Source organism: Anopheles stephensi, chromosome 2, assembly GCF_013141755.1.
Source record: "Anopheles stephensi strain Indian chromosome 2, UCI_ANSTEP_V1.0, whole genome shotgun sequence".
Classification (NCBI taxonomy): domain Eukaryota; kingdom Metazoa; phylum Arthropoda; class Insecta; order Diptera; family Culicidae; genus Anopheles; species Anopheles stephensi.
The window spans coordinates 55,117,055-55,130,597 of NC_050202.1; the positions used below are offsets into that span (position 1 = coordinate 55,117,055).

General features: G+C 55.4%; 1 protein-coding gene across 2 annotated transcripts; it reads left to right on the top strand.

Moving 5' to 3' along the window:
• Nucleotides 1-1,032: 1,032 nt before the first annotated feature.
• On the top strand, nt 1,033-12,272 carry LOC118502820. 2 transcript variants are annotated; one of them, XM_036035485.1, is made up of 7 exons: nt 1,033-2,018; nt 2,118-3,026; nt 3,100-4,482; nt 4,561-5,470; nt 5,550-10,190; nt 10,296-10,776; nt 10,992-12,272. In XM_036035485.1, the coding sequence occupies exons 1-7, from the start codon at nt 1,540-1,542 to the stop codon at nt 11,696-11,698; spliced, it is 9,510 nt and encodes a 3,169-aa protein (XP_035891378.1). In that variant the 5' UTR covers nt 1,033-1,539; the 3' UTR covers nt 11,699-12,272. The 2 variants fall into 2 exon arrangements, with proteins under 2 accessions (XP_035891378.1, XP_035891379.1); XM_036035486.1 differs by having other exon boundaries at nt 1,034-2,018; nt 4,561-5,461.
• Nucleotides 12,273-13,543: the final 1,271 nt, after the last annotated feature.

The window sequence follows — 13,543 nt, forward strand, 5'->3', positions numbered from 1 at the left end:
TGCAACACCTATAAATGATTATAGTTTGCATAGTAATAGGGGCAACTTTTGATAATTTTTTATCAAGAGATATTGCTTGATAATTCCACAAGTACACAAATCCTTTCGGACTACAACCTAGAGAGATTTTGGTCTGCCGTGTTCAGAATCATCTACTTATTCCATTCGCAGCTCGGGTTCATTAGGCTGCCATTACCCTGAAGTTAACTCAAATATGATTCAATTATGATTAAATGACATGTGGTTAAGATTGATGGCTTTTTGTATCCATTATAAAATGCTCGACAGAGTGGTCAACATTACTTCGAAACTCACACATCAATTCAAAAAGGAAAGCATGTTTATTTATTTATTTATTTTTTTATTCATCAGGAAAAAAAGTAAAAGCATGTTTATTTAAGGAATAAATTGAGAGGTAGTCTCAATTTACATACTTTTTCAAAATGGATGGTCCTAAAGGTGTAATAATGCAATATAGCTCTCCAAAAACCCTTGATATTTAATTTCATCACGAAATGATTTAGATACATTCTAGACACGTGTAATCGCGACTGCAGCAGTTTCATATAACTTTTCGGAGCAAATTAATCCCTTCTATTTTTGCACATCCTATACAATACCTATAAACGATCGATTTGAGGAAAAGTTTTATGTTATTATCATCCTTTCTTAAACGGAACATACAATATCAAAAGCCGCCATCGATGCAAAACGCATCGCCAGATTTTTCAAATGCGAATTCGGACTAATATTTTCTAAGCAATCTGACAGTAATCGAATACAAACTGTCAAATTGATCGAACCAGCCGCCATCATCGTTGAGCGCTAATGTCACATTTATTTCAATTTACAAATACTCAATGAAAACATTTACAACTCGCAACCTACACGTACTCAAAACATGTTTTAGAAAATTTAACACATGCTTGAGATAAGTTTTTGTGCTTTTAATTCAATTCTCTTTCATCGCTACCGTTTTTTTTTCACAGGTAAACAGTGCCAGCATCTGTCAAAAGGGGCAAACTGTCAAAACCGGGCTATCGTTCGTTACCTGGCCCCGCATAACAACCCTGCTTGTGAATACACGTTGTTTGCTGGTGAATTCGGATCAGCTAACTTTAACTACGGCACTATTGTCACACTCAACCAAGCGGTGTTATTATAGAAAAACGATTGTGTTTTTCCCCTAGCTCTGGCTTGCCGGCTTCCGGCAGGATTGAATTTGTGGGGCAGCGCCTATTCCGAACTGGAAAGCGGTGCGCGGCATTTATCCGTATCCCCGTTGTGGCCATAACGCGACGTGAAGTTGTAGGTGCGCACCTTTTTCCGATGTGAAAACTGTGTGTTTGTGCGTACGAGTGCGTGTGTGTGTGTGTGTGTTTGCTAGACGGTAGCTGCCAGTTGGTTGGTTGGGCATCGAAACAACACCGGGCACCAGACACGGTTTCTGTGGCACAGTGTGGCAAACCGGAAGAAAACAATAATAAGACGCATAAGACGCGGCAAGCGAACAAGAGGGGGGGAGAGTGTGTGTGCAAAATGTCCATTTTGCTGCAGGAAACCGGTGGCGGTGGAAGTGGTGGTGTTAGCAGTGGCAGTACGGTGGTGACCGCTGCGGTCGCTATACCCAACGAGGACGGTCCCGAAGTTTCGTCCCTTGCCGTGCACAGCGTTCCGGCGTCGAAGGAAACCTGTATGGGAGATTGTCACTATGGCCGCAGCTGGAAGGAGTACGTGGACCTACTGGCACAGACGACCGTGGTGGATGTGGATGAAAATGGTGAAAACGAAAATCAACCCGACACGACCGTTCGATCCGAATGCCAAGCGGATCATCATCAGCAGCAGCACCAGCAGCAAAAGCACAGCGAACATTCGTTTCCGCTCAACTGCCACTGCCGAATGTGTTTCGTGTCGCGGGAAGTGGTGATGCAACTGTACGCCGAGGACTGCCAGTACAACTCGCTGTGGGACCGCTTGCAGCTACTGATGAAGCAGTACTACGATCTGATACCGGAGTAAGTGACACCGTCCGAGCTTGGGGTGTGATCGATGTCCCGTTCGCCTTACTGAACTGCCCTCTTTTCTCTCTCTCTCTCTCCCCCCCACCCCTCTAGATCCGAGGACAACGCGCTGTACAATCAGTACATGGAGCTGATGAGCAAATCGTCCCTGAAGTGGTTGACGGATTTGCGCTTTAGCAGCAACAACATGATCCAGATTTCGCTCGCCTCCAACCTGCCGCTCTCGAACGAGATGGCCTTCGTGATGCTGACGAACGTGCTGAGCACACGCGATCCGCACCAGCTGTTTGAGCTGCTCTGCTTCCAGCTGCGCTCGATCGTGCAGGTGTACTGCGTCGGGTTTGAGGACCTGTTTACCGAGAATCCCGAAGACGGTAGCCGCCAGTTTAATGCGCCCGAAGTGTTGAAGTACATTGTGAACGGGTACCGGAAGCTGCGGCAATCCGCCCGCACCGTTACCCCGCTGCTGAACGTGCTGGAACAGTGCCATCTGGGCAAGTTCGGGCTTACGTGGGGGTTGATCAATCAACGCATTTTCCAGCGTTACTTCTACTACGAGGTGCAGAGCATACTGCCCGAGTGTATGCTCCGGCTGCGCGGGTCCCTGCCCGAGCGCGAGTATCAGGAGCTGGTGGGACGGTTCTTGAAGTTTGACAAGGAAATGACGGACATTTCGCTCTCGTGGGCCGATGTGTGGCCGCTGCTGTACGAGTACCACCGGTCACCGGAGGATTGCGAGCGGCGCAAGCGCATCAAGACGCTGCACGCGCTAATGCAATCGATCCGCGGTGCGCGCTACACACCGACCGCACCGGAACTGTTCGAAAAGCCTGAGCGACCGGTCGCGGAATGGCTGGAGCTGAAGAACAGGAAGCTGGTATGGGAGTACGTGGTGCACTGTCTGAAAACGAAGTGGATACCGGGCGTCAGCTCGCGGCTGTCGAACGTGGCCGACATCGTCAAGTGTCCCGGGTGCGATCGTCCGCTCAACACGCACAACATGTAAGCACGCTGCCGGGTTACCGTTCGACGGGAGACCATCCTTGGTAACTGTGTTGTCTTTCCTTCTTTGCAGCGTGTGTGCCTGTCTGTCCTGCATTATCGGCGGTGGAATATTTACCTTCCGGCCGAAGAAGGAAATTAACGAGCGGTACGGCATGTGTACGTGTGCGAACATGATCGAAATGTTGCTCGAAAGCCAGGGCAAACCGATACCGGGCTGCAACGAGGAGGAGGACACTGCAACCCCAAACGTTCGTCAGCTGTTGTCCTCCTCGTTGCTACTGGCCGGCGGTGAAGCGGCCGCCGGCATGCCGAACGGATGTGCGAAAGCAGCATCACCCCACGACGGAGCACGCGTAGCGCTGAAATCCGAAGACGATTCCGTGAAGCACGGCACGACGGGCGTTGTTGCTGCGCAGGATGCGGCCGACTATCTTCCGCTAATCGAATCGTTGCGCGAAGACGACGAGCTGTACCACATTGCGTGGGCCATTTTTAAGCACCTGCCCGACCGGCAACCGTACCGATGGAGCACGCCGGAAACGTCGCGGTTCTGCACGTTTCAGGCGTCCCCGTGTGCGTCGATCGCTTGCCGCGTGGCGATCAACATTATCGCCATGAACTATCCCATCCATCTGTCCCGGCTGCTGATCCATTCGTACCAACCGGTCAGCGAAGAGCCGCGCCGCATCATGAAGGGCAACTGGAACACGAAGGCGCGCAACTCGCTGCGCAAGCTGTGCGATAACGTGAGCAAGCGCTGGCATGAGGAGCTGGACGATCAGATGCATCCGCTGCGGTTTGTCGACATGTTTTGGTCGCTGCAAAACTCCACCCTCAATCTGCCGAAGACGCGCGCTTCCGATCTGGCGGAATGGTTCATGCTCGACACGCAGCCCCCACCGCGGAATGTATTCTATCAGTATTTTACCAAGTTTTTCCACGTCAGGGAGGACGATATCGTGTTCGATCTGGATTGCTACGACCGGTACCGGGAGCGGTCCGTATCGCCGAACCGGATGGGCGACAGTTTGATGCAAAAGCTGGAATCGAACAGTGCATTGCTTGCGCCGTGCACTGCCGCCTCGTCCGGCTCATCCTCCTCCTCCTCCTCCTCGTCTTCGTCGTCCTCCTCGTGTCTGTCCAGCTCGCACTCGTCCTCATCGTCATCCTCGTCATCCGCTTCCTCGTCCTGTTCGTTTTCTACTGCGTCGGCTGCGTCGGTGGCTGCCGCTGCTGCTGCAGCGGCGGCGGCCGCGGCAGCCGCCGCTGCCTCAACGTTTATCGAACCGATGGTGGGCGCGACCGCCCCGCTGCCCAATGGAAGCGGGACCGAGGAGACCCGAGGCTGTACCTGTACGTGCAACAGCTGCGTGACCGAGTTTCTGTCCAAATCAGAATCACTCTCGAAACAGTACGACCCACTGGCGAGAGACTCGTGGACTCAGCGCACAAAGTATGTGGATCGTTGGACGTTGTGGATCATTTGAAAATGGGCGATAAAAAACCATTTGTAACTTACTTCTCTTTACAGCATGCTGGAGATGGAGCTGAAAGCGCTGCTAAAGGAACGGAACAGGCTGCTAGAAAAGGGTGGCGGTATGAACCACCCGTGCAAGCTAGTGAACTGTGATGAAACATGCACCGCGACCGACGTTCCTCCCTCTAAAGTTGATTTGAATGTATCGGTAGGGGGCGAAGAAACGAAAGCAATAACCCCGCCAACGGAGGCAACCGACGCGACCGACGCGGAAGGACCGGTTGATAAGGCGAAGGAAGCGAATGTGATATCGTCGGCCTGCCGGGAAGCAAGTGTCACTACCACGAACGCAGCTGTCGGTCTGCCAGCAACAGTAACTGCCATTTCTCCGTCGAAAGCGTCACTGAACGAGGACAGTGGTGGCGCCAAGTGTGCGTCAGCTGCTCCGGCCGACTGTGCACCGCCGAAGCATCCGGAGCTCCAAACGCCCGCGAAACTATCGGCATTCGCACAGCTTGCCGCAAGTAAGTTGCCGGCACCGGCAGCCCCAAAACCTGCCGCCAAGCAGGAAGCAGCAACCGGCTGTGCAAACGCAGGCTCCCCCAAAAAATCGAAGGCCCTGCCCGCGGCACAACGTCCAGCCACACCGACGACCCAAACGCACACCGGCACCGGCAACAGCAAGCTGTGCCCGTGCGGTATTTTGCCTAAACACATAGCACCGGCTCCGAAGGGCGCGGGGACGGTCGCAAAACCGAGAGCTGCTGCTGCTGCGACCGGTGCAGCAACAACGCAAGCGTCCACCACTACCAACGCCGCGTCGGCCGCGCCCCACGCCAAGGAGGATCACAAGAAAGCGTGCCACCGAGGGACGGCACCGCCACCCAGTGCCGCCGGTGGTGATAAAGCGGAAGGATCGTGCGTTTGCTACTACTGTACGCTGTTCGGGCAGAGTGTATGTTTAGTTAGTTTCAAGCTGACGGCCGTCGCGCGGACAAACCACATTCATCTTTCCTTCTCCTTTCCATCTCGCTCTTTTTTAGGAATGTAACCACAATCAAAGGACGAACGAAACGCGCGAAAAGTTGCGCAAAAAGTTACAGAAACAGCAAATGATGAACGACAAATTGTTCAACGAGGAGCGACAGAAGCAGCAGCAAAAGGCGGCCTCTACCAACGCGAAAGCGATGCCGACAAAGTCGGGCGCAAGCAGCAGTGCCGTCGCTACACCACCGGCACCGACCGGAAAGCCTAGCAACGTGCCACCTAGCTACCCCGCGCCGCAAACAACGGCCCACAGCGTGAGCAGCATTAAAACGGCTCCCGAAAGGGGAGCGAAGCATAAAGCGTCCAAAGCTGCCACAACGGCGGATCGAAGCGGGACAGGGAAAGGCACCGAACCGTACTTTAAATCGATCGACGATATATTGCGCTTCATCGAAGGAGACGATACAATCAAAGGGGCCAGCAGCAACACGTCGAAGTCGGCGGGCAAGTCGAATCGCACGGAAAAGGGGGACCGCCACGAGAAGCAGCCGGCAGCCAAGAAAGCAGCCACGACAGCAGCAGCAGCAAAAGATGCGGACGCAGCGGCAGCGAAGAAAGCGACGAAGCTGAACGAAAGTCTGAAAGCGATCGCCGAGCTGGAGGTGTTGCGGCAGCGATTTTACGACTGTCAGAAGCAAGAGCAGCAAGCCCTCCAGCTGCTGCAGCAGCAGCAGCAGTCGACACTGAGCAAGAAGGAGCGCAAAGAGCTGCCGCTCAAGCTGCAAGCCTACCGGCAGCAGAAGAATGAACTGCACGCGGCCATCAACGGGCTCGTCACCAGTATACGAAGCGAAATACCGGAATACCCATTCAAGCTGGAAGCGTTCGGCACCGCCGCACCGTCCGCCGCCGGGATCGAGGAGAACGCCGGTCGGAAAGGGGCGGGGGGGCCGGCCGGTGCGATGCTGCCACCGCCGCCGGGCGGTAAACCGTCCAACAGCGTGCGTGCCACCACGTTCGCCAAGCTGCAGGAAACGTTAAGCCTGTTCAAGCAAAAGCGCCAACAGCAGCAGCTGGACGAATGTCAGCAACCGCAGGACCAACTGCTGCAGGAACATCTGCAGCAGTTTAAGCAGCAGCAGCAGCAGACCGGTGGCAACAACGGTGAATCTGCAGCACAGCAGCTGGTTACAATAAAGCGTACCTTCCTGCCCCATCCACAGCCACAGATAACGGTCACGGCAAAGGGTGATTCGCCCGACCAAGATCAGGTACTGTACACGTTCATCAATGGGCAGATGGTGCCCGTCAACAACGGAGCACCGGCCCCGGCAGGTGCTGAGCTAATCAACCAGCACCAACTCACGCCGGCTGGGCGGCAACAAGTTTGGCCACCAGGCAAGGATGTGTCGACCGGGTTCGATAAAGCGAAACCGCAAACGGCAAAGCCACTGGCCGATTTTAGCTGGAAGGAGAAAAGTCTCATCGAGGAGTACGTTGAGCAGCTGTACCAGCAACCGTTGGACGGGATGCATCATCACCTGCCGGAAGGTGAACGGCCGGGCAAACGATCATCGGCGAAGAAGAAGGGCGCAACGGCGGCAGCGCAGGACGGGGTAGATCCTCAACCCAACCAGCAACCGTACATATCGATGCACGATATCATACTGACGCAAATGATCGTCAATCTGCAGGCCGATCCGAACGGTGATCCGGAACTGATTTCGATCGCCCAGAAGATGAAGAAAGATTTGCACGAACTGCAAACGAAAAGGCAGGAAAAGGTGCCATCGGGGAAAGCCGTGGGTGGGCCGGTAAAGTGCAGTATCGGTACGGCACCACCACCACCGCCGGCACCGCTGAGCAATCAACAGCCACCGAAAAAGCCGGAGCCCGCAGCAAAGCCGGCTGCCACCAGCAACGGAACGGTGGCCAGCAATGGCAAACCGAAGAAGGGCACCACCAAGAAGGACAAAATGATAGAGGAGATCGATGAAATAGTGGCACGCCTGAACCTGCTCGATAGCGACGAAGAGCACCAAACCAAACCGTCGTCGTCGAAGCACGGACGGAAGCAAAGGCAGTCGGCAGCGGCGCAGCCAAAGGTGTTGAATCGGAAGCAGAGCAAAGATTCCATCGTGTCCAGCAGTAGCGGCGGCAATGCGTCCGGTACGAAGCAGCAGCATCAATCGCAGCAGCCATTGCAAGACGCACGCAGGAAGGGCAAGGTCAACGAGCACGACGACCAGACTGGTGGTGGTGGTGTGAAAGAGAAAGCAACCGGTAAAGACAAAGGTAAGGTTCAATCGCAGCAGCCCGCTACCAGCTCGGTGGATACTGTTGCATCAGCGACGGTGGAAACCACCAGCAAACCCGTCGTGCGTAAGAAGGCGCCCAAAACGTTTATCGACCCGGAGTTTGATAACAACGCGTTCCGGTTGCTCAATATGGATGATTCCGAGTCCGAGATCGAGGAGGAAGAGGAGGCAGAGGGGGAAGAGCTTCCGGCCGGGGAAAAGCAGTTACATTCGGCGGTGACTGTGTTACAGCAGGAGCAAAGCAAACCGAAATCGAAAGAATCCACTCCGGAAATCCGCGCAGAAGCCGAGCAGGGCAAAGCAAAAGCGCACGCCCAACCAACGGCACAAAAGGAGCGGAAAGCTTCCCAAAAGAAGGCATCCGCCAAGCAAGAGCCGCCGGCGTCCGGTAAGCAGCAAAGGCAGCGCGAGGATGCAGAGGGTGGTGGAAAGCCGGCCGCTCAAGATGCTGCTTCGGAACCCCGACCAAAGAAACAAACGCCGGCCCAAGCGATGGTGGAGAAAATTAGCGCCCTGCTCGACAGTCCCGGTCTGTCGAACCGGCAGCGCAAGCAGATGATCCGCCAGCTCGAACAGGCCCAGGCCACGATCCAATCGCAGCTGCTGCAAAACGCGGCCAAAGCCACCAAGGCCAAGGTGCAGGCACAGGCGCAGCAGGAAAAGATTGCGAATCAAATGGCGGTGGGCACGAAGCCGAGCACCGGCCGGGAACCGGTCGCCGGCAAGGCAACGAAACCATCCTCAACCACGGTGGACAATGGTGGGACGAGCGGTGGCAGTGGAGCTGCGCGCAACAGTCTGATGGAGCAGCTGAGGCGTGGCATTCGGGCCGAAGGGTTGGATCTGCCGCCCGGCATCACGCTCACACGGCTCGACGCGATACAGGCGGAAGCGTTGCGGCTGAAGCGCGAATCGATACGGAAGCTAAGCGTGCCGGCGGCCGCACCGATCGTGCCACCGGCGGATCCCGCTTCCGCCGCTATGCTGGCCGGTTCGTTCGGTGCGGGTAGCCCCGCGAACGCCGGCATGTTTGTCGTTAATCCGATGGCACCGATCGCTCTGCCCGGGCAGGATTCGGTAATCATGGTTAACACGGGCAAATTACGGATCCAGGAGCCATCCCCCGCCGCCGCTGCGACGCTGCCAGAACCCACCCAGAATGGCACCGACCGTAAGAAGCGCAACAAACGGCGCAAAAACAAGGGCAAAGAGCAGGACGCAAGCGATCAGCTGTCCGCTGCCGTTGGTGCATCCGTGCCCGGTGCTGGCGTGGACGGTGGACCGAGAGCGTCCGGCGGCCAACTTGCCGACGGAAGCAACATTGTAACGCTGCGCAATCCCATGTTTCACAGCGCCCCTATCGCGCACGGTATGGGGGGAGCCGGCGCAGGGCTGGTACATCCTGCCGGCGCCGGTGCACCGATGATGTCGGACGTGCAGGGCGCCCGGATGACGCTCGGGTACGATCAGCCGGCAAAGATTTTCAAAAACGATAACGGCATGTTTACCATACGCAATCCGGCGCTGCACCATGCGGTATCGGGCGGTGCACCGTCGGAGGTAACCGGGTTCCGCCCGTTCAATGCCGCCTACCTGGTGGAGAATGGCATAATGCCACCGTCCGGCAGCATGCAGCATCCGATGGGTTCGGCGGTACCGCACGTCACTGCGGCCGTATCGTCCGGCCCCGGGACAATCGGGCCCGGCAGTGCCAGCAGCAGCATGCCAGCGTACCTGCAGCAGCAGCAGCAGTATCCGGCACCGGCGCTGGATGAAAGCATGATGGGGCCGCGCAAGTGTAAATCCGTGATCGGTAGCGAGATGAAGAATGCGCAAAAGCAGAAGCAAAACTCTCTGCAGGGTGGCCTTGCCGGTGGGATGGCGTCAGCGTCGGGCAGGAGCTGGCAGCACATGAACGGCACTGCCTGTCAGGATATGTTCAGCGCACGTTCCGCGTCACCCGGCGCCACGCATGCCGGCAGTGGCCTCGGCGAGTCGCACTATTCGTCGTTCACTCACTACAACCTCACCGGGCAGGAGCTTATGCATGGTGCGAGTCCGGCCGGCCGGTACGGGGGTACGGGTATGTTGGGCCCGCCCGGGTACTATCAGAGCGCCGGTGGCAATGGTGCGACGCCCAAAGGTTCGCCCACCGTGAGTGCGATCGGTTCGGAACGATCGCACGGTCTGTCGTATCTGGGCGGTGCTGATGTGACGAGCAGCTTGGCGACGCACTGCTGCGACGATGAAGCACCGAGCGCGTACTTTAACGGCAACAGTCTCGGCAGCCTGGCAACCGGTACGATCGGCAGCCGAACCCGGTACGATGATCTTGCCTTTCTGCAAAACTTGCAACCGGGCCAGCGGCTCAACAGTGAGGTAAGTGTAGGGGTCACACAGGCCACAGCGTAAGGTTGTGTGCGGGAAATCTCCTGAACCGTGTCCGATTAATGATCCTTTATGCTGTGCTCCTCCAACCCAAAGGTTACCATACACAGCATCAACGAGTCGAAGATGCGTCGGCAGCAGGCACAAAACTATACGCACGACATTCAAATCACGGCCATACCGGCACCGTCACCGCCCGGCAGTGGAAGAACCGTCGGAATGGGGGCACCGGTGGCGCCGACCACGGTGTCACTGCAGCACCTAATGCAACAGGCGCACCATGCAGCGAACCATGAGCAACAGCCCCAGGACGGTCAGCTGCACCGGTCCGAGCTCAGTCCCGGGTCCGGTTCGGTAGGGTCGGGCAGCGGTTCCGGTGTCGCGTTAACCGATTTCATGGACAGCCGTGTGTCGGGCGGTGGTAGCAGCTCATCCGCCTCGGCCGATATGTTGGCCTCTTCGCTAGAGCTAGACGCGAAAAGCTTTTTGCGCGAGTATCAGCTGGGGCAACTGCAGCAGCAGATGCAAGATCTGCAGCTACAGTCACTGCAGCAGCAACTGTCGGGCGAATTCGGAGGTAAATAGTGTGCGGAAGGGGCAGGCCCGCTCCTGTGGATGGGAAGGCATTGTAACGAAGCGGGGGGGGGGGGGGGGGGGTGGATAGTGGTCAAAAACGTAGGTTACAATTGAATGAGCCACATTTACGTTTGTTTTGTTTTTTTCCCCTGTCGACGATTTGTTGTTTTTCGCTTTTCGCCGCGATGTTTACGTCTGTTTTCACCCCTTGCCTAGATAACATGTTCGCAGCGAAGCAACCGAACGTTGGTGGGGCCGACCGGACGGATTCCAACGAGCAGGATCGAGAATCGGTGGCCCGTCTCAATTATTTCTTTAATGCGGCGGGTGGCACCGGCACCAGCTCATGCTTGAGCTTGAACCACAAACCAACCGCGCACAGTGCGTCGGCAGGCGCGGCGGGGGAGTCAGTGTCCGCCAGCGTTACGGACGAGCCAGAGCAAAGCAATCCCGGGGGCGTTAGTATCGGTGGCGAGGAACTGCACCGACCGCAACAGCCTCCAATCGGGACACCTTCCAGCAAGTGCGGCCAGCAGCAACGGTTACAGCACAATGGGACACCGATCTCAACGGCCGGCAGCGTACTGTATCCGGCTACGGCCGACAGTCCGGCCTCCTCGGTGTTCGATGGTATCTCGTCATCGCTGAGCAGCCAGGCACACTCGTTCGACGATCTGTACACTGGTCTGCTGGGAACGGCTTCACCGCCAACGTCGATCGCTGGCAGCAGCGAAAGCGCCGCATGCAACACGCACCTAAAGCAGCAGCTAAGCGAGCTGCGTCATCCGGTGAGTTGCTCCGACACGGTGCCGCCGTTGGGCGTTGGTGCGTACGTCACGTCCAGCGTAAATGGTCTGTCGGAGGCGGTGGTGGGAAAAGGCGCAGACCAGTCCGACAGTCCTGCTACGGTAACTAGGAAGTAAAATCTGTCCGAAGGGAAGGCTTTGTTTCCGCAAAGGTCAAGGTGGAATGGTGGAACACCACAGGTTCTTCAATACAGACAACTTACTAAACCAATGTTTGATTTTACAACTACGTTGAGTGCTCAACCACGACATACGATCGATCCTCTCTGCTTCACTGTAGCGACACTAGGGAACCGAACACTTCATTGTGCTGTTTATATTTGTCTGGTTAAACAGTGTTTTTGGTTTGTTTTACATCTTGAAAAGGATTTAGGAATAGGGGTAGCAAGGTTCGAAAACAGATGTTTCGCGGATCGTGGCACACGCGTGGCAAGCGAACGGTTCGAATTCGAGGAAGATTGCTTTTAGGCTGCCGAACAAGAAACAGCATGTACATATATACATTGGTCAGCTCCGTGAGCAGCAGGCGTATGCAGAAGCTTCCAAACGATATTCTACGAAGAAGTACCGGAGACAGGTTGCAAACTAGAGTTTTCGCTGGCAAGGGTTGTGTGTGAGTGTGTATTGCAGCGATCCAAGCAAGAAGAGGAGTGCAGGAAAGGAAAATATAGCAATATACTGAAGGAAATGCGATATACGCTTGTGTGGGACATTCGTTCCAAGCTCCTATGCCGAAATTGCCGTCGGATGGAAGAGGTAAGTTGATCGATTCATTTACTTTTGTGTTCCTTCAATCGATGTCCTTCTGTCTATTTTGCCAGAACAATCTTATCTACATGATTTTGTAATGAAAACTAGGTTTACCATGCACCCGCATAGTTCATTCTTGCTGAAGAGGGTTCAGGTTGCTTCCTTACCTACTTACTTACTTATCAGGCGCTACAACTGCTTTGCGGTCTTGGCCTGCTGCAACTATCCTCGATACCGCTCACGGTTTAGCGCCGTCGTCTGCCAATCCGTTATCCCCGCCGTTCTGGCGGACGCAACAACGCCATCACTCCATCTTAGTTTGGGCATACCACGCCTCCTCTGTCCGTATGGACGGCCTAAAAGGACTTTACGGGCTGGGTAAGATCATCGTACAGCTCCTAGAGCTTGTCATTGTAGCGGCTCCTCCATTGTCCTTCCTCACATACGGGCCCAAAAGTCCTTCTGAGCATCTTCCTCTCGAACGCGGCTAAGAGGGCTTCGTCCGTTTTTGGACAGAGTCCATGTCTCAGAGGCGTATGTGAGTACTGGGACCATATGTACAGTCCGTCGCGGGAGGTATTTAGAGTGGAGAAGTTTCCTCAAGCGGTAGTATGACTGGTTGGCAGCCGTCAACACCCTTGTGCGTAACTCAACCGCAATGTTGTTGTCGGTGCTGGCTTTTGACCCCTAGGTAGGAGAAGCTTTGAACGACTTTGAAGATGCGGTCACCTGTATATCGCCCGTGCGTAAATCAGTGTTGGTAGGCAGGGCCGCTTCTGCTACAGGGGAAAGCCTCAAACCAATGATGTTTATGTCATCAGCGTATGCCAGGATCTGGAATGACTTACAGAAGTTCCTGCCTCCGAATCACGGATGGCTCTCTCTAGCGCCTGATTGAAAAGAAGACAGGCAAGCCAAGCCCATCTCCCTGGCGCAGGCCCTCGGTGGTAGCAAAAGGGGCTTGAGAGTTTTCCATCCACTTTAATGTGGGCCATTGTCATTCTTACAAGCCTGGTAAGCTTGGCCGGGATTCTTAAAACGAGCCCCCTTCTGATTACTTCTGCTTTCCGTAGTCGGTAAGTTACTTCAGGCAGGGTGACTGGCCCAGCGCTCAAACCCTCAGGTACCTCTGGAAGGCCTCGTGGCGGTTCGGTTTATCGTCTGGTTACTTCCCCGATGTTCAGATAGCCCGGTTGCCCGTTGAATCCACCG

Coding starts and splice junctions, on each gene's coding strand:
- LOC118502820 (XM_036035485.1), top strand. CDS start 1,540: ATGTCCATTTTGCTGCAGGAAACCGGTGGCGGTGGAAGTGGTGGTGTT. Junction 3,027..3,099: donor CCGCTCAACACGCACAACAT/GTAAGCACGCTG, acceptor CCTTCTTTGCAG/CGTGTGTGCCTGTCTGTCCT. Junction 5,471..5,549: donor TCGGGCAGAGTGTATGTTTA/GTTAGTTTCAAG, acceptor GCTCTTTTTTAG/GAATGTAACCACAATCAAAG.